Genomic DNA, 26,956 nt, shown 5'->3' on the forward strand with positions numbered 1-26,956 from the left:
GGATCCATGCAACGGATAACAATTAATTTAGATTGAAAGCTTGGATGAGTTGATAGTATAGTGTTTCAGTAATGTTCTTGTCATTATAACCCAAGTCTACAATTGTCAATTGGGCTACCTCATCTTCAAATCACCTCAATACATCAAAACCCATAAAACACCTAGAATGAGTGCAGTGATTTTCTCTTTTAGTTGGATAGGAACCTATTATATAACATTGTGCATGGTAACAAGTTAAGAGAAAGAAATGGGTTGCATGGTAATCTATGATAAATTAAGAATTGCAAATACTAAGAAATATAAAATAGGGTGCTTATCTATATGCTTCTGCTTCCAAGATGAGTAACCATAATGTGTCTGAAATCTGTTAAATTTTCATAAATATTATTTTAATAGAAAATAACCTCAAACTAATAAAAAAGAAAAGAAAGAAAAATTTCATGCGAGGATATAATAATGTGATAAACCATATATAATTGGAAATGAAAATAAGAAACTTGATTATCTATCAGATTGTGTCATGGACAAGAACCCATTGGAATTTGACTAATTTACATGTTGAAATATAAAAAGAGATTTTACACGGGAAGGCATTGGGTTGTGCTATTATCAAGCTTGAAGATAATGTTAATGGGATGAAATATATCGTTCGCAACTAGAACTTGCATATGCAAAATTGCCTAGCAAAGTTGGCAGTTCCAATGCTTATCGCTCTTATTAAGACATGCACATTATGTACATTGCTTGAGCATGTGGGTGATATAAGATTAAATTAAGCATTACTCTCTAGGCAAAGTATCAAGGTAGCCAATATCCTTTTCCTCCATCAAGGATTCAAGATTAAGAGGAGACTGCATTCTTAACAAAGGATTGAACTAGTGCTTGCGGGCAGCCTTAGCGTTCACTTTTATATGAGACCACGAAATAATTATATAATCAGTATTGAGATTGAACATTCAAATTAATCTGCTTCAATTACAATGCTCAGTTCATAAGTTTACAGCAACAAGGCCAACTAATCATTGAAGAAGTGCCAAATTCTCTGAAACCTCACATTATTTTGTGCATAAGATCAATCCTCAAAACCATCTGTCTATAGGATATTATTTTTAATGGCTTTCAAACGATATTATAGCATTAAGTGGAGTCTCTCACAATCTGTTCTTATGTGGCTCCTGGTTATATCCTTCACACGTGGACAGCCTGAAAGGGCCATACTCAGCTCAAGCTCATCCTTCAGCATCTTAATTACCCGTTTTACGCCATATTCCCCCTTCGCTGCAAACCCGTAAATCACAGGCCTTCAGACCTGAAGTAACATATATTGATAACTATAAACGAGCAATGGCAATGAATTTAAAAATTATAGAAGTTTCTGTGGACATTATATTTTGGAGAGAGAGAGAGAAGAGGAGCACAGTTTCAAATTAACTAGTCCCACAACGTTTATAATTGGCATTATTGAGGATTAACATATACCTCCAACTGGAAAAGAGAGAAAATATAAGTCACACTACTCTCCATTTCTCCATTCACATGTATTTAGCAGTCCCAAAGTGCAAAATGTTTCTATGACATGGATATATACCATGAGCAACTTAAGAAAGCTTTCTCAGTTACGTAGTGAGTTAAAAGAGAAGGATAGTGGGCCAGCACATAGTATGGAGCTCTATCTATGACAACCAATTATCAGTTAGTTCCAAAAATATAAAATGTCAATAGAAAGGCCATGGTAATAGCATGAGACTCTGGAAGACTACATAGCACTAGAGAAAACAGTTTTAAGAAAAGATTCATATGTAAGATGAACAAATATGGAGTGAAGAGTTTACCAAAACAGCTTGTGCTCCAAGGGCTAATGCCTTGAAGACATCTGTTCCTCTACGCACTCCTCCATCCAAAAGAACAGGAGCTTTCCCTCCAACAGCATGAACAACCTGCAATCCATTGTATACAAATATCCTAAAAAGGTAATGTGACCTTGCTGATTGATTTGACTTGCCAAAGAGCAAACTAACAACTCAACTTCTAAAACAAGTCGCCAAACAAAGGAAGTCCTGCACAGGACATGTCCCAGCACATATACTTTTCTGGCCTTAAGAGCTAACCATTTCTAAGAAAGAATTGAGTTGACGATGACTTGCTACAAGAAGTTCTTTCTTTTAATTTGTTCCATCGTTATTATTACACGCACATACAGAGACTCTGGAAGACTACATTACCTATAGAGAAATAGAGACTAACCTCTTCCAGAACAGAAATAGTGGCAGGAGTATAATCTAGCTGGCGAACTCCATGATTTGAGACAATAATACTAGGGTGGCAATTTTGACACGACCCGATAATCCGACACGAACACAATACGAAATTAACGGGTTTGGGTCATAAATGGGTCGACCCGTTTATCTTGTCTTGGCGGGTCGTGTCACAGGTCACTCGCGGGTGACCCACCAGATACGATTATGTTTTTTTTTTTTTTTTTTTTTTTTTTTTTTTTTTTTTTAATTATTATTATTATTATTAATTTATTATTATTAGCTGAATGGTGAAAACATACAAAAAAAAAAAAAAAAAAAAAAACCCTAACTTCTTTAAGTTCTTTTCTTTTTCCTTCAACGCTGCCTGGCCCGGCCCGCCCCCTCTTCTTCTTCTTCCATTTTCTTCTTCTTCTCCCTGTCTCTCTGCTGCGCTACCGTCTCGTCGTCCTCGAAGCCCTAGCTGCCCCACAGTCTCCCCAATGTGTCCATCTCTGCAAACTCCCCTCCCCGGTCATGGTCTCTGTCATCGTCGAACTCGTTCAAGCTCAGACCCTGGTCTTCGGTCCCTACACCTGAGTCCAATCGCGACACGAAGAGCTTGGAGGTCAGAGCCACCTCGGTGCCCGAGAGCACCGGCGAGAGCGCAGAATCCAACAGCTTGTTCAAGGCGTTGGAAACTTGGAGCTTAGGGCATTGTTTGGGCTCTGGTACCTCTTGGTCCTCTTCAACATTTACTTCAATATCTACAAGAAGCAAGTGAAGTTTCTAATGGATTTTGAGATCTGATTTTGTTTTGATTGCTGAAAGTGAAACATTTAGCTGAAATTTGAGGTGCTGATTGTGGAATCGTGGATTTTGATTTGGTTTTGAGGTAATGGCTTGCCCTTAGCTTTGAATGTTCAAACGGTCGTGCTGACCCGATGCGACCCATTATGCTAAACAGGTTTCATGGATCGTGTCGGGTGACCTGTGAAATTGCCGTGTCGTGTCTGAAGCCCCGATCCGTTAACTTAAACGGGTCGTATTTAGGTCTAGCTTAAACGGGTCACTGGTCTTATCGGGTCGTAAACGAATCATGTCAGGTACTCGTTTTGCCAGCCCTAAATAATACCATCAACCCTTACTTCCACCGCCTTTATTTCTGCCAATGATAAAACATCAAATATTGAGCAGGAATTGTCCACATACGAACATGCAGAAAATTAAAAAGAATAACTACTCCCATTAACTCGTAAAAGCATCTTTTTGAGGCTAATAAGGTAATTTTAAGAAGCACTCTCTTTGCGTACATTAGTCAAAATTCATGTGAACAGTTAAAAGAGAGAGTTATGGGACAAGTAATATGACAAAGAAGATAACATGTAGAAACTCTTTTTTCTTTCACAACAAAGAACAAAATTTTTGACTAACAAAAGGACTATCATGTTTGAACAAAGGAATAATCTTCTATATGCCCATTCTCATATACGTACGATTAAACCCCTTTTCCTTTTGATCTAAAGGTTGACAATAGCCTGAATATTTTGGTTGATATTGTCAGTTTAAAAGTAGAGAAGGTTCTTCTCTTACGTATGTACTGCCCCCAATAAGAGTAATAATATTGATAATATAATAATAAAAATATGTGAATGAAGAAGTTACGATCTTCACGAGTGAGAACCCCCTGGATCAGAATTGGCAAGTTTGTTACAATATCAAAAAAATTTTGATTTTAGTCGCTTGTAATTAGCCACGTGAGTTAAGCGTAGTGAATTCGATCGTTGCTAAATGTACATTTAGAAATGTGTCCTTTTATATATGTGGCTATTTAGTCACGTAACGTTTAGCCACGTGTCACTCACACGTATCTAAATGCATTTTATTTTTTTTAAAAAAAAAAATTAGACACTTTTAGCCACGTGGAACTAATACACGTTGCTAACACCACATTTTTATTTTTATTTTTTAAAAGGAAGACTAACACACGTTTCTTTTTTTTCTTTTTTTTTTCTCGCCAGTGCCATCGCCAGACTCTTTTTTTGTAATTTTTTTTTCCCTCGCCGGAAATTTCTGCAAGGCCGGCGAAATCACTACAAAACTTCCCCATGAAATCTGATCCAGAAAATTCCCAAAAATCCTCCGTCGACCACATTACCAAAAAATACCAACAAAACACTAAAAAATCTCCAACAAAATACCAAAAAATCACCAACAATCACCAAAAATCACCAACAGTCACAAAAAATAACAACAAAAATCAAAAATCACAAACTTTCATATCAGAGAACTCAAAGAAACAGAAGGGAAAAATTAAAAAAAAAAAACCGCCGGAAAAACACCCCCTTGGCTTCATTGGCGTTGGGCCATGACCGTCAGGACTCCGGCGCCGACGTTGACCACAACTCTCTCTCAGAATCGCTCCAGTTCTCTCTCTCCAGCTCTCTCAGTCTCCCTTTCCATCTCCCTGTCTGTGTGGAAAAAAAGAAAAAGTAAGGAAAGGCGTCTGTGCAAGGGAAAAAGGGGAAGAATGAAGAAAAAAAGAGAAGAAGGAAAGGCATCTGTCCAAAAGGGAAAAAGGGGAAGAAGGAAGAAAAAAAAGAAGAAAAAAGAAGAGGAAAATGAAAAGAAAAGTCAAAGGGGCGTGGAGAAATGAAAAAGAGAGGAGAAAATGAAAGATAAAGGGACGGGAGAAATGAAAAAAAAAAAAAAAAAATTAAACTATTAAAGGGAGAGTGGAGAATTACTTAGCCACGTGGCCAATTGGTGACATACCCAATAAATTACATGGTTAAAATTTCAAATCTCAAAAAAATTTGGAAAAAAATTTTAATTTTTGAAAAAAATATAAATATTTTAGCCACGTGTCTTATTATACACGTGGCTAGTATAACACGTGACTAAAATTTTAAATTTAAAAAAAAAATTATAACAAATATGAATATTTTAGCCACTTGTCTTATTATACACGTGTCCAATTGGCAACGTGGCCAATAAAACACGTGACTAAAATTTTAAATTTTTTTAAAAAAATTTGACAAAAAAAAAGAATATTTTAACCACGTGTAATTTGTACACGTGGTCATGTGGTCACGCGTATTACATTGACTTTTCTCTTACATATAGCAACGTGTTTTGAAAGACACATTGATGTATGGCCACGTGGCTACAGTAACTACTACTGTAGCCACGCGGTGAATCTCCTATTTTTTTTTTTTTTTTGTAATATATGTGCCAACTTATGCATAGCAGTTGGAGCAATCATAATGGGTGCTGAAACTCTGTAACCCAAAACAGTAGTTGACAAATCTATTCTGCTTACATCTACAAGAACTCTTGGCTGGAGCCTGAGAAGCCATAGAAAGTGTTCAGTAAGATGTATCCAGTTTGCAAAAATAATCAACAGATTTAACAGCGTACGTAATTCTACGAAATGCTTCCACATTTTCCTTAAGTGTGTTCTGATCCTCAGCTCCCCCAGTATAGTAGACTGTAGTCATAATTCTTGAAACTCGTTCACATTAATGGGTTCACCCTCCATTATCCTGGAAACATGAGCATTAATTAAATTGAAGTTTTACTTTCCACCAATCTCAAGAGCCTACACCATATAAAGACATTGATTATGATAGTTGCTATAAGTTCAGGAATTTCCTATCAAAAATTTTGCTTGACCTGGCTTATATCATGATATAGCTGCATATCAAACTTTCTTGCATAAAGTAGTATATTCAAATATTTTGATGGACTATAATCGATGTAAATTAAGTTACAGATGCGCCAGCTGTTTTGTCTCTTTGCTTCAAAGGCTGCCCCATCACTGAGCATGTCCTGAGCATCAGTTTCCATTCCCAGCTTCGAAAGTGCAACAGCCTGCAAGTAGAATGCAGTTGGCCACTCTGGTATGCACACCTGAGCCTGCATGGCATCCCTCAAGGCAAGTTCTGCTCATCAAGTAGGAGAATGCTCTCCTTGCAAAGACGGTAGTCAAGGGAACAGACATCATTGCTACTAACTGTTTATCACAAAGAAATCTAAATTTCCAGTGACTGATAGATACAATTGTAGAGAAAGAATTCAAACACATGCAAACAGATTATAAATGCAAGATTTATAGCTCTTTAAATAAACGGGCAGTGGGATACAAGCTTATCACCCTTTAAATACAGTAAATAAAATATATTTATGAACCCTGTGCATAGCGTATACAAAACTGTGGACTTTGTTGTCATTAAAAAAGCTCATGGATAGCCAAAATATTGAACAAATTAATAATTGATTCTGCAAGCATCTGGATTTCAGAAGATATGCAATAGACAAAGAAAAAGGAGAGGGAAAGAGAGCATTTACCTTCGAATAATACTCAATCGCACTCTTTAAGTCCTTGTCCCTAAATGCAATATCCCCAATGTTAGAATATATGGAAAATATTTCTTGCATAAAGTAGTATATTCAAATATTTTGATGGGCTAAAATGAAAAATCAGTTACTCCATTAAAATCTTAAACACACGTGATTAGAACAGTATTTGAACAAGTATCTTGTCTATATTTAGTACATGATCTGCAGAAACTGCACATACCTACAATAACTGAGGTTGTTTAATCTAGAGTTTACAGAATCTGGACAGCCACTGCAGGGTTTCAAGCAAAGGTTTTGACTAAATTTAGAGAAGAGAAATGTGTAGAGAGATGTACCTGCTACGCTAATTTAGTCCAGATTTAAATAAAGATGTTTGTAGGCCTGGCTGGTCATAGTAGCATCAACTAAATAAGGTAGAATGCCACTAGAGCCATTCAATTTTATTTAATCTTTTAACCTTTTTATTTTTTGCTTCAGTTGCTATCGTTGCCACATCTGCTTTTCAAGTCATAATTATACCCCTACCTAAAGTTTGGCTCTTTTAGAATTATTAACTATATTTTTGATAATTCAATTTTATCCTTAATGAATTCATTATTTTGCATATAAGTACAAACATATAGGGTTTAGTCCGAAAAGAAATGCAGTAGGATCATATTTATACTCAAAATGGCCAAATTTTTTTTCAGTTAGTCTTAAAAATTGATAGTTAAATATTTTAAGGTAAAGAGTCACTCAGAGAACAACTTTTAATAAGAAATCATTTAAAAGACATTATAGAAGGCTAGATGTAAAAGACATTATTGAGATGTAAGATTGTTGTCATAATAAGTCTAATATATTTTTAAACCAATAAATTTCAAATGCCATAACTTTAGATTCCGTTATCACGTTTAAGACTACCTTATTTTATTTGGATTTTATGAAATTTTGCATGAGCTACGAGTAAAAACAGAAAATAACGACTCACTAAAAAAATTGCTTGAAAAAAATAAAAATAAAAAAACACTAAGCTTCAACTTCTGTAAGTAGAATTTCCACATGTGGAACTCAACCGCATTTACTTAAACTACAAGAAAAGATATGACTGACGAAATTTTTCATGGCCCAACCCACAATCTGCATACATGCCAACTTAATAATTGAAGATTCATGGCAAGATGTAAGATATTCCAGACCTGAGTATGAATGTATACCTGGCTATGATTAACTATCCAATCAGAAAATCCATTACATAATTTCATGTATGATTGATGGTCTGAGTCATTTATCTCCACCATACAATCTTAATGCTTCAATAATATAACATTAAAGCATTGAAGGGAGTCTTTCACGCTCTGTCCTCACATGGCTTCTAGTAATATCCTTCACACTTGGACAGCCGGATAGCGCCATGGTGAGCTCAAGCTCATCCTTCAGCATTTGGATGACTCGTCTCACCCCATATTCCCCCTTTGCTGCCAGCCCAAAGATAACAGGCCTTCCAATCTTCAACAACATATATATAGGTTACAGTCGGCTTAAAAGAGCAATGATTAAGACTACAAATATATCAAAAGAGAGAAGCAAAAATTGGTTATAGCCAGGGCCAGAACTAGACTTTTAGGTAAGGAGGGACGGGCAAAAAAGGAAAGAAAGAAAAAACATATATTTTTTGGAGAATTTTGAAAGTTTTGGGAGGACTACTGCCCCCAATGCTTGCTGTGGTTCCGCCCCTTGTTGTAGCTATAATTGGCAATCTTTAGATTTACCATAAACCCCAAAACCCTCCTGATTTCTCCTATAAAACATATCCAGCAGTCTCAACGTGCAAAGTGTTTCAATGATGTGTAGATATTTACCTTGAAAACTCACACAATTGTGATTACAGAGTGAATGACTGAAAAAGAATACTCCTTTTGAGAAAGCAATTACTTGTCCAACGGTGCATATGGAGAAAAGAAGTGTGAGAGGAAATTCATAAGTTAGATGAATTAAATAGTTTGGGGGTGGAGAGCTTACAAGGACAGCTTGTGCCCCAAGGGCTAATGCCTTGAAGATGTCCGTTCCTCGCCGCACTCCTCCATCAAAGAGAACAGGAACTTTACCTCCAACAGCATGAACCACCTTCAACCACAAGGTACACAAATATCCTAAAACAAACGTTTACATGACATAACTGATTGAAATTGCCATGCCAAAGAGCACAGTAGTATTGATTTCGCCGCTAACCTCATAATAATGGTAAATTATATTTAACATGAAAATTTCGCATACATGAATGATATGACTCGTGTGTGTTTGTAAAGCACCCAATGATGTCGTCAAGAAAATTCTTTTATTAAGAAATAAGAATAACTCATCTTTGGTTGGCACGGATCGTCTATCTAACCATTAAGATGCAATACGATCCATCTTCCCTAGGTATGAACTATCAAATCTCTTAATTAGCATACACATAATCAAATGATAAGCATAACTCATCTTCCGGCAAGGCATGCATTGTTCTATCTAAATTAAACTAACTAGGGTATAGAACAATTCATTCTTCTTAGGCATGGCCTATCAAACCCTCTTGATTTCGTATCCATTAAAACTATTGTAAAACTATCCTTCGTATAATCACAAAAAATCCGAAGGTTGAATTAAATAGAGATAAACAACTTCCTAAAACAAGATAAGAGGTTTATCAAAATTGAATATAAACGTTAAAGCATAATCTCAAGATTAAACAACCATCATTCATATTCATAGAATTTTCAAAGAAAAACACAGTTACACCATTATTACTTGGAAAAGGCTACATCAATACCCTATGGATGAATTAGCCACTCATGGAGATGCTGGAAATCGCCTTCGTAGAGGAGAAATCAATCCCAAGAAGCTATTGGAATTTCTACACGTTTCTCTCAAAACCTAGCTACTAATCCTATTAATTTCTATTATGTAATGTGGCATGCCTCTAATGCACGAATATAAGGTGTGTTTATAGAGTACAAGAGCAACCCTAATTGATTTTGTAGCCTTCTAAAACTTTTCGTCCAAGTAAGAGAAGTAAAACTCTTTCATTTTCTGATTTCTGTCTTGATGTCAATTCTGCCGCACAAATGCGCTCGAGCCTAGGTAGTTGGTGCGCACGAGTCCATTTTTCCTACAGCATGCAGGATTTGCTTTTCAAGCCTTAAAAGTGATGGATTTACTTGCATTTTTCCTTAGTCACTTGAGAATGCCTAAAACACAAAAACAACACAAAACATTATATTACAATGAAACTAAGGGCCTAACATATGCAAGTTAAGGGGCTTGAATGTGTAACATTCAACGCTTATCAGTAACCATTCACAAATATAGACAGAGAAGTGTTTTAATGTGACTTGATGCCATCAAGTCACGTGGTGGTTTTGTGGCCTTTTCTTAAAGTTGTGTTTGTAGGCCGTTGGGCACTTTGCAGCCGACTTGTGTTTCCTTTTGCCTAGCCCATTTTTTGGCAGCCCTCTCGAAAGCCTAGCCGCCTAGGTTTTGCCATCATTCAATAACCCCATATAAGCCTCTCTCTCAATATATGTGCCACCGCAGGATAAAAAACAAAAAACCAAAAAAAAAGGAAAAAAAAAAAAAAAAAAAATCTCGTTGGTGAGTTCATGGTAACGCCACTAGACGATTGAAGACAGCTTGTGTCTTGCTGTAACAGCTGATGAGACACATGGGGCCTTATCAGTTGGGCCCAAACCACAAGTCCCAATGGGCTAAGCGAATCAATTAGCCAGCAGTTCAAAGAACAAAAAGGGATGCATTGCAGGGAATAACTACTCTGCCATTTCAACTCAATTGTCCCGATATTCTTGGCAAAGAATCATGCAACACCCTTAATCTACCCACAGTCACGTAGTACCACACGATGTCTGATAACGGTTACAGGAGGTAAGGAATTCAATGCCACTACCCTGCTAGAACCATACCTGCCAGCAAACGATACCTGGCAAAGGACATACCTCACTAGAGGATGTAAAACAAATGCCACACTTGGCCAGGATTGTGCCCTATCAGTAGACAACACTTGGCTAGAGCCATATAGGGGAAGAAATACTTTGCATTAGTAATGGAAGGCACCACTCTTGGTAGATACTCTTCATACCCTACTGCTAGTGCATTCTCCTTTCCATAAAAAATTTGGGAAAAAAAAAATCTTACTAACTTAAGTATTTGAAAAATCCCCCGCTGGCAAGTCTCCGAGCTCATTTCCCAATTCTTTCTTGTAGGCATTCGTGTTTTAAGGTTGGTCGTGTGATCAACTACATCATCAGTTAGTATTGTTTATCGATTCCTAGACCAACAGCCATATGCCCAACACCAGATCAATGAGTGCTAGAGGGAATGATGTTGGCTCGTCGACCTAGCCGAACCCCAAGGACCAAAGGATTTCCATCATAGAGATCCAGTTGTAGCAAAATAGCTCAAAACATAGATCTGATCATGCAACAGAACCATGCAATGATGCAGCAGCTCCAGCAACGAAACCAAGAACCGTCACATCACAGTGTACGGGAGCCAATCCCATGTTGTGGAGGAGGAGGAAATGGTACGAATGAAGAACATGACACAAGGAACCCAGAGGAGAACCAGCGGCAGTCCCCAAAGAGTGGCTTGAAAGGGAATCGTGAGGAGGAGCCCAAAGTGGGAAGCCATGTGGACGCGCGACTCACCGATATGTAGGCCATGCTTGATAGAGTGATGAAAGCAATGAATGAGAAGCACTCCACTATTGTAGAAAACCTTGTCTAAGGGACGGACTAATACGTTTAGATTTTCCTAGGGCTAGGTGGCAATGCCGTAGCCACCAAGCAGCTCCCAGCCGGCTGGAATAAGGAGTATAATTCTCAATATTTTATTTCCTTAAGTGTTTTAACCAATAAGGAATGTATTTTCCATTAGTTTATTTCCTTCCTAGTTTATTTTTTGCATGATGTTATGATGGCTAGACCTAATGGTTATGTCTTATGACCTAACTATCTTCTATATAAGTGTAAACCCTATTCAATAAAGAGCATGCCAAATTATTATCAAACCTAAATATTTTTTGTTGTTTTGGAGATCAAGGCTCTCTCGAAGTAGCCATTGGATATCACGGCTCTCTTAAAGTAGCATTTATCCCCTTCCCTTTGTTCCTTTACTATTTGATTACATTAAGTGGTATCAGAGCTAGGGTTCCCCTCCCTTTAACAAGATATTGTTAAACCTTGAGGCCCGGTTTCCCTCAAAAGAAACCAGAAAAAAATTATAGAAGAAGCAAGTTATTCACCATAGGCCGTTCCCACAACAAGAGCAGGGCCTACCAAGATTTTTCGGTGGAAGCAAGGCCGGCTACGCGTTCATTCACACAGAGAAACCAGCAGCAAGCCATGGAAGGACGCATGGGCAGCTTGGAGCAAATTGTGCAGACCTTGACAGCAGAAAACCAGCAGCTTATGGCTCGGATTACCAAAGCTTTTGAGATGATCTCAGGCCGTGACCAACATGACACAGGGGAGAACTGCCATAGGAGACCACGTGCGGGAGATGGAGAAGATTTCCAGGGAGGAGAAAGGCCTCATGCCTTCGGTCACCGCCACGTCAAGCTCGATTTCCCTCGGTTCAATGGGGAAGAAGACCCGACCAGCTGGGTATGCCGGGCTGAGCAGTTTTTCAGGTTCCAAGGAACCCACTAGGAGGACAAGGCGGCTTTGGCTTCTTTCCATCTAGAGGGAGAAGCCCAACTTTGGTTCCAAATTCTGCTGCGGGAAGGGAGGGAGATAGGCTGGCCAGAATTCAAAGAAGGGGTATTTGCACGTTTCGGGCCTACCCAATTCTATGATCCCTTTGGAGAGCTAACCAAACTGCAGCGAGAAGTATAAGGGATTACCAAGCCCAATTCGAGTCCCTACTCTCAAAAATAGGAAATTTATCACAAAGCCAACTGGTTAGCTGTTTTATAAGCGGCCTAAAGGAGGAAATCAAGGCGGACGTCACTGCTGGACGACCCCTTACTGTCACTTCAGCCATCGGCCTATCAAGGGTCTATGATGCCCATAACATGGCTCTTGGAAAAAAAACGTCCATCCGGACACATGGAGACCACCATTAACCCCCCGGAGCACCACGGGCCAGCCACCGCTTCCCATCAAGAGGTTAACACCTGAAGAACTTAAGGAGAGGCAAGAGAAGGGTCTTTGTTTCAAGTGCAATGACAAGTTTGGTCTCGGGCATCGCTGCAAGAAGTTGTTCATGATTGAGGCATACTTGATAGAAGATATAGATGGGGATGGGATAGCACAAGAGGCAGAGGAGGAGGACACTCCGGAGATTTCCTTGCATGCCATTACCGGTAAGGACCCCACAAAAACCATGAAGACTTATGGGAGGATTGGGCTGTCAAAGTTTTTTGTACTCATTGATTCGGGCAGCAATGATAATTTCATGAGTTTATCCCTTGCCCGCGTGTTAAACTTACAACTTGCAGAGGAGGGAGGGATGGACGTGACCATCGCCTCAGGAGAAAAGATCCACAGTCCCGGTAAGTGTTCAAGTTCCAGTAGAATTGCAAGGCATGACTTTTACCATAGACTTTTATATTCTGCAATTGGAAGATTATGAAGTTGTGCTAGGCACTCAATGGTTGCGAATTTTGGGGCCCATTCGCTAGAATTTTGAGACCTTAGAGATGCAGTTTGTGTGGGAGAAGGTGCCAATAATATTACATGGCATTAAAGGTAATTCGGGCAGGTCAAAAGAATTCATGTTCCTCTATCTAGAAGCAGCTGAAAACAGCAAGGAGAGGCTGGGGCAGAATGTGAAGGAGAAAGAACAAGAGAAGAAGCACAGGTTGGAAGAGCAGGGAGTGACTTTTACAAAACCAGAACTGAACCCGAATGGGAAGAAAAAGAAAGAAGATATGAAGCCAAGGTTGGAAGGGCATATACGATTTAAAGATATTTTGTATAATGCTGCCTACCTCTCTGTAGTGCAGTAGCTTGAATATATATAGAACAATCTGAGAAATACAAGTATACATTAACTAGGACTGTACCACACAGCCGTGTACTCTAGAGACTAAAGTAGTATAAATTAAACACTTTACTCTTCTGATAAGATAGAAGAGATCTAACTCTTATCTAACTCTATCACAAACTAACTCTAGATAGAAGAGATCTAACTCTTATCTAACTCTATATCTTTAGAATCACAAACTAACTCTACATCTTTAGAAGAGTCCTCAGTTGAAGAGTTGTTTGTTCCAATACGCCCCCTCAAACTCAACGCTGTAGGCAACCGAACGTTGAGGTTGGTCTTGAGAATGAGGAATCGGGCTACAGCCAAAGGCTTTGTGAGAATGTCGGCAAACTAGTCTTTGCCGGAGATAAACTGAACATTAAGAGCTTGGGAGGCAACCATGTCCCGTACAAAATGATAGTCAATTTCTATATGCTTGGTGCGAGCATGATAGATAGGATTTGACGTGAGATATGTAGCTCCAATGTTATCACAATACAAAACTGATGGTCGGGAAGATTGTACACCAAGATCACCAAGAAGAGTCTGAATCCATGTTAACTCGGCTAAAGCATTAGCAAGGGCTTTATATTCGGATTCAGTGCTTGAGCGAGATACCGTTGGTTGCTTCTTTGAACTCCATGAGAGGATGTTTTTGCCGAGAAGAACACAATAACCAGAAGTGGAACGTCGATCATCCGGACAGCCAGCCCAGTCAGAGTCCGAGTAGGCTGTGAGCTACCGTGAAGAATTCTTGTGAATGCAAAAAGTACGATCAATTGTAGACTTCAAATAGCGCAGGATGCGTTTGACTGCAGACCAGTGAGAATCCCTTGGATCTTGCATGAACTGTGAGACTTTGTTGACTGCAAAAGCAATATCAGGTCGAGTAAGAGATAAATACTGAAGAGAGCCGACTGTGCTGCGGTATAAAGTAGTATCCGTAATTGTCGAACCATCAAATCGACTAAGAGTTGTAGAGGCGGACATTGGAGTAGAGACAGGCTTGACAAGAAGCATATTTGTCTTGGTGAGGAGATCATGAATGTAGCGCTGTTGAGAAAGATGTAAACCATCCTCATGCCAAGTAGCTTCAACTCCCAAGAAGTAATGTAGAGGTCCTAGGTCTTTGAGAGCAAAGGAGGAGTGTAGAGCACTTATAAGTTGAGAAATAGCTGCTGTGTTGGAACTGGTGATGATGATATCGTCAACATAGATAAGCACAAAAATGATAATACCATTTGCTTTGTAAGTAAACAATGAAGAGTCAACCTTGGAGCTTTGGAATTTGAGGTCAAGAAGTTTAGCACTGAGGCCTGAAAACCATGCACGTGGGGCTTGTTTAAGGCTTTGTGCAGCTTGCAAACTGCCGTGGGATAAGATGGATGCTGAAAACCGGGTGGCTGAACCATATAAACAGTTTCTTGAAGAAGACCATGTAGAAACGCATTGCTAACATCAACTTGATGGATTGCCCAACCTGCAGAGACAGCAAGTGCTAATACAGTTATTGATTTACAGAAATCAAATTCTTTTGTATTTGAGGAACATGAAATAGAGAAAGTAATTTGAAAGCAGTTGAAGGTGTAGGTAAAATGCCATGACCAGAATGTAAAATTTTCAAACCTTGACCATTGCCCACTCGAATTTGATCAGGTCCAGTGTAGTTGTCGGCCTGTAAATTGAGGTTGGAGAGGTCATTGGTGAGATGAACATTTGCACCAGTATCAGCGTACCATTGAGAGTCTGGAGCAGAATTAGCAAAGGCCAAATTGGCATTCAGAGGAGCAGAATCAGCCGAGTAGTCTTGATCAAAGCGGTATCAACATGAAGTAGCGGTATGACCCTGTTTTTGACAAACTTGGCAAGTGGGACGCTGTGAGGAGCCAGACCCATAAGAGGAGAATTGTTGAGGAGGTCCTCGGCCTCTGCCGCGTGAAAAATTGTTGCGGTTGCCAAAATTTTGGCCACAGGTGTTCCTCTGAGATGGAGTAGTCTGGCGTTGTGCAGTATTTGCAGTTGATATATTGACATCCACAGCTGACTTATGGAGGTCTAAACGAAGCTCAAAGGATAAGAAATAACCATATAAATCATTTAAGGAGATGGAATCTTGCCTTGTGGTCACATATGTGACTAGAGGATCATACTCGACACCGAGCCTAGCAAGGATGTGAGTGATCAGTTCGGAAGCCTCAATGGGCTTGCCAATTGCTGCGAGAAGGTGAGATAAACCTTGCGCCTTTTGGAAGTAGGCTGAGATGGGTTGGTCGCCTTTCTTGAGGGTCGCCAATTGCAGTTTGATCTGCATAATTCTTGATTGTGATTGAGCGGAGAAAAGAGTCTCCAAGGTGAGCCAGACTTCACGTGAAGTGGAGAGACCGATGACGTGCGGCAGAGCTTCGACGGATAACGTGGAGATAATCGCACTAAAGATCATCCGATCTTGATGATACCAGGCTTGATAGCCGGGGTTGGCAACCAGCAGACCGGATGTTGGGTCGGCCACGAGCTGGGGAGGTCGGGGATTTGTCCCATCGACATAACCATAGAGGTTTTGCCCCTCAAGAAAGGGGACCATCAGAAATTGCCAGAGGAGGTAGTTGTCCTGACTTAGCTTCTGAGATACATGATGATGAACATTCTGGATAGCCGGTGATGCGGGAGAGACAGTGGAGTTGGAAACCGGGGGGGAAGTTTGGGTACTATCCACAGAACCGGAACTTGCTGGAGTAGCCATAGACGTGGGTCTTTAGATAGTCTCTGATACCATATACGATTTAAAGATATTTTGTATAATGCTGCCTACCTCTCTGTAGTGCAGTAGCTTGAATATATATAGAACAATCTGAGAAATACAAGTATACATCAACTAGGACTGTACCACACAGCCGTGTACTCTAGAGACTAAAGTAGTATAAATTAAACACTTCACTCTTCTGATAAGATAGAAGAGATCTAACTCTTATCTAACTCTATCACAAACTAACTCTAGATAGAAGAGATCTAACTCTTATCTAACTCTATATCTTTAGAATCACAAACTAACTCTACATCTTTAGAAGAGTCCTCAGTTGAAGAGTTGTTTGTTCCAATAGGGCAGGGAGTGAATTGTGCAAAACTGGAACTCTTCCTTGGGGACAAGGAAGTTGTTATGGGGGAGGGAAGATACGTTCAGATTTTCCTACGGCTAGTTGGCAATGCCGTAGCCACCAAGCAGCTCAAAGCCGGCTGGAATAAGGAGTATAATTCTCCATATTTTATTTCCTTAAGTGTTTTAACTAATAAGGAATGTATTTTCCATTAGTTTATTTTTTGCGTAATGTTATGATAGCTAAACCTAATGGTTATATCTTATGACCTAACCGTCTTCTATATAAGTATAAACCCTATTCAATAAAGAGCATGCTGAATTATTATCAAACCTAGACCTTTTTGATTGTTTTGGAGATTAAGGCTCTCTTGAAGTAGCCATTGAAGATCACGACTCTCTCGAAATAGCTTTTATCTCTTTCCCTTTGTTCTTTTACTATTTGATTGCATCAAGGACCTGCCCTTCTCCCCCAAAATAATGAGTTCCCGCTCCCCATGAAGTTCAAAATGTCTCTGTTAGAGATGTATGATGGTTCAAGAGATCCCATGGAACATCTTGAGACCTACAAGACCCTCATGCACCTGCAAGCAGTTCCCAATGAGATTATGCGTAGGATCTTCCCTACCACACTAAAGGGACCCGCTCGAAGATGGTTCAACAGCTTGCATTCAAGGACAATAAACTCGTCCTTTTTCACCTCTCTTTCCCATCAAGCCTCTTCAAGGAAGCTAGCTCAAGACCCTCTGGCGAATCAAAATGACTGACGAAAGGGGGTTGATAGAGTTATGTAAACAGTTCATGAGACAATTCATCGGAGGAAAAAGGCAAAGGAGGTCAGAAACAAACCTCCTCAGCATCAGGCAAAAAGAAGAAGCGCCCCTCAAGGACTACTGTCGGTAGATGACTCGGATGAGAAGGTGGTCTTGATTGCCCTCACAGGAGGAAGTTTGCTGGACAACTTTATGTACGTGCTCGCTAAGAGAACACCCTCCAACTTGCAAGAGTTTATGGACATGCCCGAGAGGTTCAGGAACGCCGAAGATACCATGGGGAGGGGGCAAATAGTCACCAAGATAAGAAGAGGAATGAGGCCAGGCCAATGAGGCCTAATGTGGAGCACAAACCAAGAAGGGGTTGAAGAGCAGCCTGACACCAGCATAGAAGGCCAAAGACCATCTACTACCCGGTTTGCCAACTTCACTACCCTTAACGTTCTAGTGGGGGAAGTACTGATGCATATTCAAGAAGACCCGGAGCTGAAATGGTCGAGAAGGATGAAAATGACACCCAAGAAGAAGTTGTGGGATAAGTACTGCCAGTTTTACCAAGACCACGAACGTGACACGGATGATTGCCATGCCCTCAAAAGCCAAATTGAGTCCTTAATCGAACAAGAAAAGTTGGTGAGATTCGAAGCCAACCAACGGCAACTGAGGCCTCAGAGAAATCGCGGGAAACCCCACCCCGATGCCAGACAAGAGCAGCCCCAGCGAGATCCAGAACCCCTAAGGTAAATTAGGACGATTGTGGGAGAATTCATAGGGGTGGTGAGTCTAGCTCATCCTGGAAGGTACATGCAAGGAGAGCACGAACGAGAGAGGTCTTTGCAGTGGACAAACCCACGAATGGAATTGTAGCCCATCATGTTTATGGAAGAAGACGCCAAGGAGTACAACATCCACACAACGACACATTGGTAGTAACTAAACCCAAGAATTTAAAAATACATACTTCAAATATTAAGAAAATAAAGAAATGCACAAAATACACATCAAGGATCACGATAATATAAAGTACAGAAAATGCACAAAATACATATTGAAAACACAAAGTTTAGGGCTTACTGCACAAGCTCAATCGACCGATAACCATGATCGATCGACCGAGAAAAAAGACACGTGTTAGGTCCACATTTTTAGAGGGAAAAATCGACACTCAATCGACCAAGATGGCACCAAAATCGACCAAGGTCTGCCGGAAACGACTGATTTGACTTTGTCTGAACTTGAATTGACTCGCCCTTATGATGTCTTGTTCGACCGAGAAGTAGACTCAATCGACCAAACTCGTGGAAGAAAATTGACTGAAATGGAATCTCTCTATCGACCGAGCTATAGTGACACTGACTTCAAAAGCCTGTTTAAAGGCTGAAAGTCTGATGAAAAGCCATATTTTCATTTCTTCACATTCTGAAAAGCTGAGGAACCTTAGGAGTGTAAAAGGTAGCAAAATTTTGCGATTTTAGCGCGGAAGTGAGGTCCCGACGCCATAAGAAAGGTGGTGCTAACGGAGCGAAACTTGGGGGAAGTATAAACACTATCCCTATCACTTTGTCCATAAATAATGGTTATGGTGTAGTTGTATTGTCAAAATATATATGTGTAGTTATACTACAAGTTATATTGACAATATTGTGATAATGGTGAAAGCGTATGCATTTTGATAGAAGTGTTGTGAAAGTTGATAAAAGTTGGGTTTTGATGATAATGAGATCTAACTTAAGCTAAGGGTTGCACGGTGTTTGGAAACGATACTTGAATGCGTTGTTGTGCTTCCCAAAGTCAATTAGAACAAAACGATACTTGGGTCTTTTGCAAGCCTATAGTGCCCCAGTAACTACTAACCGTCCCAATTAGCGTGAATCCTGAACATGACTCCCATTCTAACGAGCCCGGGCCAAAGGGGGTTGTCAACTCGATTTCCCACACTCGAACAGTAACCGAAAAAGTACCCTAACACCAAGTATCCATTTGTCAGGCCCCGAGCTAAGGAGACCTAATTGGGCCGAGCAATTGGGCCCAATACACGAATCCCAATGGGCTAAGCGAATTAGCCAACCAACAGTCGAACTCGGCCAAAGGGGGTTGTCAACTCGATTTCCCACACTCGAACAGTAACCAAAAAAGTACCCTGACACCAAGTATCCATTTGTCAGGCCTCGAGCTGAGGAGACCCATTTGGGCCGAGCAATTGGGCCCAATACACGAATCCCTATGGGCTAAGCGAATTAGCCAACCAACAGCTCAGTCAACGTTTAAAGAACAAAGGGGGATGCGTTGCAAGGGATAACTGTTTTGCCACCTCTTCGCAACTGTCTCGATACTCACGACGAAAAATTGGGTAACACCATTAACCTACCAGTAGACACATAGCATTACACGATGTCTAATAACAATTGCAAGAAGCAAGCAATTCGGTGCCACCACCTTGACAGGACCATACCTCACCAATGAATGACACAAAGCAAAGGCATACCTCACTAAAGGATGAAAACCGAATGCATCTGGCCAGGATTGTGCCTTATCAGTGGACGATACTTGGCGAGAGCCATACAAAGAGAAGAAATACTCCACATAAGTAGGGGAAGACACCACTCTAGGTAGATACTCTCAATACCCTAATGCAATTGCATTCTCTTTTCCATCAGAGAAAACCACTTACTAACTTAAGCATCAGAGGTATCCTCGTTAGCAGCCTCAGAAAGTCTCCAAGCCTCAGAAAGTCTCCAAGCTCACTTCCCATTTCTCTCTTGCAGGCATTCGCGGTCTAAGGTTGGTCATGCAATCAACTGCATCATCATAAGTCTTCATGTTGAACCACAAAAATCTTAGTGTTTTGTGCAATTGACTTTTCTTGTTCTTTTTCTTTTTTGAGAAATTGGATTAGGATCCAACTATGCTTTTGGCCACTTTGACCTTAAGACTCTTATCTTCAATTTGATAAATTTAAGACCTAAGCTTAATCTTATTATAAATTCGAGATATTTGTTAGCCTTCTTTCAAATAGGTAACACAAATAGTTGTGAAAATAAATTATTCCCTTAAGATCAAAAACTGTAAAAGAAAGAAAAAATAAAAAAGTGGTTGGAGTGGGTCACCCAGCCCAACCACGATGGTGACTATGGGTGGCACAACTCAACCATTGTGGGGTCAATTCTCCCAGCATCCATAGCTTTTGACCGAGGTGGTTCTTTGATCGAGGTGGCTAGGAGACGAACTAGCCCTGGCTGGGCTAACCTAGCCTTTTTTTTTTCTCTTTTTTTTTTTTTTTTTTTTTTTTTTTTTGCTTTTTTAAGAATTAAAAAAAATGATTTGAGGGGTATAACTATATTTTCACAACTATTTTGACAGAGATCTCAAATTTAGAATAAGTCCAAACTCAAGTCTTAAATCTATCAAATTAAAAAAATGGGGTCTTAAAATCAAAATGAGCAAAAGAATTCGGAGCCCTGACCTAGTTTTCTTTTTCTTTTTTTCCTTCTCTTTCCTATATCTTTGCGATCTAATATATTATTTTGGTATTTATCACAACAAAAAGTCCTGTGTAGAAATGCATGAACACGTATATTTCCTAATATTAGAATGCACACCATTCCTAAGAAAATGTTGTGTTGAGGATTTCTTGCTACAATATTACCACCTACAAATTTTCCCTAATAATTTTTATCATTTTGCTACTATATATATAAATTAGCACAAAGATGAGATTTATTCGCACTTAAAACCCAGTATGTGTCTTACACCGACATAATCTGTAGAAAGAGCCCTTCTTATGGTAAGCAGTAGATATAGAGCCTCACCTCTTCCAGGACAGTAATAGTAGCAGGAGTATAATCAAGCTGACGAGCTCCATGATTGGAGACAATAATCCCAGCAACACCTACTTCTGCAGCCTTTATTGCTGTCAATATATAGTAGTTCATCAAACGTTAAGGGGTATTTATATCAAGAGCATGTAATGAGGCAGTCTCTAAATGGATTTATGTAAAAAAAAAAAATCAACAAAGAGGTTACAAGAGGAAATAAAAAGAAAAAGAAGATTACTTGAGTAGTATGTTTAAAACAGGGCTCCTATACTTGAATTTCCAGAGGAAAAAAGGTATTAAAGAGTTTCAAGAGTAAGTGAAAAAAAATTAATCAAAAAGATATAAAATACTTAGAATGGATAAGTTTAGACTTCAATTGATAAAAAACACTAATTATAAACAACTGAAAATTGCATTGAAAGTATAAAGTTTTAAATTAAAGCAGAGAAGGTTCTTTCTGTTTTGTAATTAAAGGGAAGGAGAGTAGGGAAGATGATGTAAAGAGATACGAATATCACAAGTGAAGCTTAATCTTACCATCTTCACGAGTAAGTATTCCCTTGATAAGAATTGGCATGTTTGTAATTGATCTTAACCATTCTATGTCCTGCAGATTTTGTTATGCACTAATTAAACCATGGTTCTAGAGTGCTCCGAGCTAAAACTAAAATTAAAGAGTACAAAATATGACCGCTGACAGTAATATATTTTTTGCCCAGCCCTTAGAACCTCCATATCTCTAATCAACCGTAGGTCCCTGGTATAAAAACTATGAGACTTTGCCAGCTAGGCCTAATGGCATCTTCGTAAGTCACTGACCTAAACTTTCCTGACATATTTCTACAATCTATAAGAAAGTAATCAAAATAGTTGCTTTTTTTATACCTTCCAACTCAAGGAAGCGTCCATTATCTCCTTAGCATAAGCTTCTAAGTTTGAACCATTATCCTGCAACAGTTAAGTTTCTGAATAATCATAACAATATCAGTCTATGAGTATAAATAACCAACAGACAACACTTGAATGGCACACATAGCGCACGCTACACACACACATTACACTGGCCTGTAAATGATCAGACATTCTACAATCAATGTATTATAAAACTGCAAATTATAATTCAACGATATAACACAGTCCTTGGCATAAACTTGTAACGTATTATGAAGTTTACTTCATTGTCATCTTAAGGGTCCCAAAAACAGGGATACATGAGTGCCATAGCCCACATACTAATAATTGGTGAAAAGTGGTGACTTGCGAATCACAGGCAAGAAGATACGGTGAAACCCCACAATTACATAGCAACAAAAAAGGCAGAAATTTACAAGAAAAAAGTTGATAAAAACAATATTAGAATTAGAAAGAAAGACAAATGCTAATTAATGTTGTGATCTTAAGGAAACTTCTTGAAATGAGCAGGTCAAATTTTTTACATCCATTTATGACAGACATGGCACAATCAATGGATGTTTGAAACGTACACATTGTGTACCGTGTGCTTTGAATTATTCATTATGACAAACAGGTTTCGTGCAGCATAAGAGCACTTTACTGATCTTTTCTTTCTTTCTTTCTTTCTTTCTTTTCTGTTTTTCTGGTGTCAGATAATGAACAGACTAATGGAGGGTCTTTTGGCTTATCAAAAGACAAACAATATGGTACAGTTAAAGTGATTTATTTTTAAGAGAATATATAAGACATCTTGGTAAATAGAATAACCTCATAATTGTTAGCTGCCATATTTAGATTCAAAAGTTTGGAAATATTCCACTCACAAATCCAGCTTCAATTGATAAGGGAAGTAGTGACTTGTGAATCACAGGCAAGAAGATACCGTGAAACCCCACAATTACATAGCAACAAAAAAGGCAGAAATTTACAAGAAAAAAGTTGATAAAAACAACATTAGAATTAGAAAGATAGACAAATGCTAATTAATGTTGTGATATGAAGGAAACTTCTTGAAATGAGCAGGTCAAATTTTTTACATCCATTTATGACAGACATGGCACAATCAATGTATGTTTATAACGTACTCATTGTGTACCTTGTGCTTGGAATTATTTATTATGACAAACGGGTGTCGTGCAGCATAAGAGCACTTTACTGATCTTTTTTTTTTTTTTCTTTCTTTCTTTCTTTTCTGTTTTTCTGGTGTCAGATAATGAACAGACTAATGGAGGGTCTTTTGACTTATCAAAGGACAAACAATATGGTACAGTTAAAGTGATGTATTTTTAAGAGAATATATAAGACATCTTGGTAAACAGAATAACCTCATAATTGTTAGCTGCCATATTTAGATTCAAAAGTTTGGAAATATTCCACTCACAAATGCAGCTCCAATTGATAAGAGATTCTCAAGAGTCTTCAATCGAGGTGCAACCATTCTGCAGAAGTTATCACATTTTAAGAGCATTAGGCATTATTCATTGCATCAATAAGAGATAAAGCAGTTTATGCCAAACTTTAAAGGCAACAAATTTTTCATGCCTGCAAAAAAAATAAAAGAGATCATATTTAACTTGTTTCTTATGTCGGCCTCCTTTCGACCAAGTCTGGGCCTGTCAGCAGTTAGGACAAGAGCCTTGTATCCATTTTTTTCAGCTCTCTGCACCAAAACAGCTGCTATATCTCGCCTCTTGTATACCTGTTCACAAATGATTACCAAATTGAAGTGTGTTTCTATCAAACAAGATCACATTTAAGGAAACGGTAACAAAAAAGATTAAAATTAAACTAAATTATAAGAGAACAAGAAGAATACAGTACATATAATTGAAAGAATCGAACAGCATTGCAGCTGGAAGCAACCTCCTCTACAGTGCAGGAAGACGTGAAGGATAGAACCTACAGTAAAACATAAATCAGTGTGCGAGCACCATGTGTAAGCACATTGCTAGAATATTAATTAAAATTGATTAAATTTACCATTTTCTATTAGCTTAAGCTTTTGAGATAACTAGTGATATAACAGATGAGCTCGAATCCGTTATATAATTACCATTACGGTTTTACATGCAGCTGCTGCTCTGGCTGTGGCAACCTCTCCTACAAACAGAACATCAAGCAGTATTAGCATTTGGCAGGGGGAAGGAAATCTCAACTGAGGCCACTTCCTAGAGGGTTTAGACCTTCTGGGTGTGCCAGCTTATGCAAGGCAGTTGGAGCAATCATAATGGGCGCCGAGATATTGTACCCCAATACGGAAGTTGACAAATCTATTCTGCTTACATCCACAAGAATTCTGGGCAGGATCCTGAGAAAGCAATGAAAACTGATGGGTAAAATGCCAAGATACTGTTTGACCTATTAAGATTAGCAGGTTTTGCACATTAATTACGTGATTCTACTAAATGCTTTCACGTTCTCTTTTAAAGTGTACTCATCCTCGGCTCCACCAGCATAAAAATCATAGTGCATTTTTGGAAGGGCTTCCCTTGCCAATTCTTGGAACTCCTTCACATTTACTGCTTCACCTGCCATTATATCCTGGAACACATGGACATATATTTTCAATGAATCCATCACCAGAACCAATAGCTTTTCTATAGTTGAAAAACATGTGGAGTACAAATTCAATATCCATGAGAATTGAGATGTACAAGCAAGCCTCTAATATGCACAATAATATTCACAGGCGCAGACACAACCACTGAAAGTTACCAAAGTGCTCATCTAGAAAATCAATTTCCAAGCACACCATCCATTTGGAAAATCTAGCTGATATTTTAGCAGTTCACAGCCAAAATTGTGGGAGCGAAGATCAATTAGGACCTTAAACGCCTATGTTGCCAATATGTAAACCAATCAAAAATTTGCTTTTGACCCACATAACAACAAGAACGAATTGAAAACACATGCTCCACATAGATTAAACTACGTAATTTTAAGTATACAAGATGATCAAGTAAATTTGGCCATTGTTAAGCTTACCAATGGGAGCTAGCTGAAATCCTTTGGGTTTTAGAGAAGGCGACCGGCCAGGGCAGCTTCTGAACAAATACGATTAGCTAAGAGATATAGGCCAAAGTGGTGATGAATATCTGAATTCCATCATTGCCCATGCCTCCTCATTACTGGAGCTTCCTCCAGGACTGTATTTGTCTAAATCGATGGAGCTTCGTCAATTATTTTTGTCATTTTGCAGCAATAAACAATTATGGAGACTTTATTTACCATTTGTACAAAAAGTTTCTTGTCTTTTATCTCTCACAGCACAAGCTCAGCCCATTCTCTTCTACCGTTTTATCATCCACGTTGATTATTCATCAGAATTTTCCACAGAAAACCAAAAGTTACTAGATGTTTCCATGTCGAACCTCTCCAGTTCAGCTGACTGGACATCTAGACAGACCTCCTTGAGTGAAAACGTGTGAAAAATATTTTCACCCCGCAACAGTAACTTGAGTTGGTTTAGTGTGCTCAAATCTCAATTGAAGGGAAGCTGCAAATGACTATCGTATCGTATTGATTTGGAGAGTTTGGCAACCAATCTCATTTTTTTTCTTAAAAAAATTAAAATTTAAATCATTCCCTTTTTATTTCACATTAATAATCACTTTCATTTTTCACTTTTTCTTATAAAATAAAATTTAAAATTTAAAACTTTTTTCTACTTTATACAACATCAATTACTTCTTTTTACTATTAAAAAAAAAGAAAGTCACCTCAAAAACTTTTATCAAACACACCCATGTCCCTGGAATTATTAGAATACATTCTTATTGTTTTCTTGGGCATAGAATAATACAAATATTAGAAACCATTAGAATCTTGGCCAAAGAAAAAATTGAATAAAGTAGACGATCATGGGCTTTGTTTGGCAAACCCCACTCATCTTCTTTAAAAGAGTCAATATTTGATTAGCGACATATTGACTTTAATCCTTAAGTTTTCAATTTAAATAATTAAGTCCTTAAACGTTCCTCTTGTTTTAAATAGTATATTTTGTCAATTTACCTTCTAATTAATTAACAGTATGTCACATCAATTAATTTCACGTGCTTCTCATTTCAAACATCATATGCTAGTATTATGTGTCCTTGGCACAATTACTTAAATTATAAATATATCCTAAATAAAATTTCTTTTGTTTTTCTTTTAAAAAAAAAGTGAGGTGGTTGACACCCTTGGATTAGGATATTTTTAATTTCGAATAATTGTATCAAGTAGTATATACATCTGACCCATAACATATCAAACTAAAGCACTATAACATTAATTGATTAGTATGATGTAACACGTCGTTGATTAATTAATATGCGGGTTGAGAGAGAAATCTACTTAAAAATTAGAGAAAAACTTAAAAAATGAAAGTTAGGCCGCTTGTAATTTGCATGAAATTCATTACCTCTTAGGTGAGGAACCTCCTGACAGCCGCTGTACAATCTTTCTGTATTACTACCACGCCTACACTCAACTGTGTTCTGAGAAGATTTCTGGTGATAATTACATTGTATTGCCGCCTGTCTTGGTTCAAGAGATAAATCTGCTGGTTGAGCTTGCATCGTTGGCTTTCCTAAATCACCGAACAACCCCGGCTTCGCGCTGATATATCATGGCTGAGTTCCCCTCCAAAAACATATGAGTTCCGCCATAACCAAATAAATCGGGCCACTGTTAGAGCTTACAAGAAATCTTCATCCTCAAGCCGAGCTCTGAGCTGCTGGA

General features: G+C 38.7%; 1 protein-coding gene and 1 pseudogene across 2 annotated transcripts; both read right to left on the reverse strand.

Moving 5' to 3' along the window:
* Window positions 1-1,129: 1,129 nt before the first annotated feature.
* LOC133863210 (peroxisomal (S)-2-hydroxyacid oxidase GLO3-like) lies at window positions 1,130-6,528 on the reverse strand (annotated as a pseudogene).
* Window positions 6,529-7,616: 1,088 nt separating this feature from the next.
* LOC133863102 (peroxisomal (S)-2-hydroxyacid oxidase GLO4-like) lies at window positions 7,617-25,726 on the reverse strand. 2 transcript variants are annotated; one of them, XM_062299095.1, is made up of 13 exons: window positions 25,463-25,710; window positions 25,220-25,390; window positions 24,627-24,775; window positions 24,418-24,542; window positions 24,288-24,334; window positions 24,056-24,133; window positions 23,809-23,933; window positions 23,616-23,673; window positions 22,166-22,228; window positions 21,818-21,887; window positions 21,275-21,375; window positions 8,598-8,702; window positions 7,617-8,084 (listed from the first exon to the last, which is right to left on the reverse strand). In XM_062299095.1, the coding sequence occupies exons 3-13, from the start codon at window positions 24,767-24,769 to the stop codon at window positions 7,905-7,907; spliced, it is 1,095 nt and encodes a 364-aa protein (XP_062155079.1). In that variant the 5' UTR covers window positions 24,770-24,775; window positions 25,220-25,390; window positions 25,463-25,710; the 3' UTR covers window positions 7,617-7,904. The 2 variants fall into 2 exon arrangements, with proteins under 2 accessions (XP_062155079.1, XP_062155080.1); XM_062299096.1 differs by lacking the exons at window positions 7,617-8,084; window positions 8,598-8,702 and adding an exon at window positions 14,929-15,081 and having other exon boundaries at window positions 25,220-25,726.
* Between the last annotated feature and the right edge of the window lie 1,230 nt (window positions 25,727-26,956).

The sequence above is a fragment of the Alnus glutinosa genome, chromosome 3 (assembly GCF_958979055.1).
Source record: "Alnus glutinosa chromosome 3, dhAlnGlut1.1, whole genome shotgun sequence".
NCBI classification, from domain to species: Eukaryota; Viridiplantae; Streptophyta; class Magnoliopsida; order Fagales; family Betulaceae; genus Alnus; species Alnus glutinosa.